This window comes from Arachis duranensis, chromosome 4 (genome assembly GCF_000817695.3).
Source record: "Arachis duranensis cultivar V14167 chromosome 4, aradu.V14167.gnm2.J7QH, whole genome shotgun sequence".
In the NCBI taxonomy this organism is placed as follows: Eukaryota; Viridiplantae; Streptophyta; class Magnoliopsida; order Fabales; family Fabaceae; genus Arachis; species Arachis duranensis.
The window spans coordinates 114,200,306-114,201,167 of record NC_029775.3 but is presented as its reverse complement, the minus strand read 5'-3'; the positions used below and the strand labels follow the sequence as shown (position 1 = coordinate 114,201,167).

The 862-nt window shown below is 25.8% G+C and overlaps 1 protein-coding gene across 4 annotated transcripts in view; it reads right to left on the bottom strand.

Moving 5' to 3' along the window:
* Positions 1-479: 479 nt before the first annotated feature.
* The window catches only part of LOC107486038 (beta-glucosidase 12), a 4,702-nt gene continuing 4,319 nt past the window's right edge, over positions 480-862 (bottom strand). For all 4 annotated transcript variants that reach the window (XM_016106576.3, XM_016106578.3, XM_021141072.2 and 1 more), the window contains exon 15: positions 480-826. In XM_016106576.3, coding sequence (XP_015962062.1) covers positions 640-826 — 187 coding nt within the window. In that variant the 3' untranslated portion in view covers positions 480-639. The remainder of the gene's footprint in view (positions 827-862) is intronic.

Here is an 862-nt window from a genome sequence, read left to right as displayed (position 1 = left end):
TCAACGTTTAGAAATTTGTTATGATTGATTTGTGTTAAATAATTAGGCATACTTGGTTTGAAATTCATTGGTTTAGTATATTTGATTTGCATCCACTAGTTTTAGTAAAATTGACTTAAACTTAGGTAGTTATTATTGTTTAACTTGGTTTGAATTCTTTTGAATTGGTAGCTGTAATTAGTTTGATTATAATAAAAATCTTATCATGATTTGTGATGAAAATTCACACCTTATTGGAGATTGAATAATAAGAATATATAACTGTGTTAATCTTCTATTTTTTATCCCAGCTAGTTTTACTTTACGAGATAAAAGATAGAAAATCTATTGTATAAATCATTTATTACAATAAAGGTGAATAATGCGTAAAATTATTAGGTATTCTTGATTTAACTCCTTTTAAATACCATTGATTATTTGTATAAAGTTTTTTTCAACGGATGGTATACAAAAATTAAATTCAAATAATTAAAATAAAATAAAGTGCTAAAAAATTATATGTGTAAAATTATATGTAATTCATTTATATGCAAAAGAAGAGATATTTCTTTTTAATTAGTCTAACCATCTCAACTTAAAAAAAAAAGAAATAGTAAATTAGTGAGGACAGGCATGTGTCTGTTGGTTGCTGTTCAGACTTCAGAGGGATTCTACTTGTTTATGGAGAAAATTCTTAAACCATTTGGCTGAAGATTTTGCATATCTTTTTAAATGATTCTTATAATCAACATAAACGAGTCCAAATCGAACAGTGTATCCATCTGCCCATTCAAAATTGTCCAACAATGACCATGCAAAGTAGCCCTTCACCTTAACATCATTATTCCTACAAAATTAAAAAAAAAAAAAACAGTTAATTTGC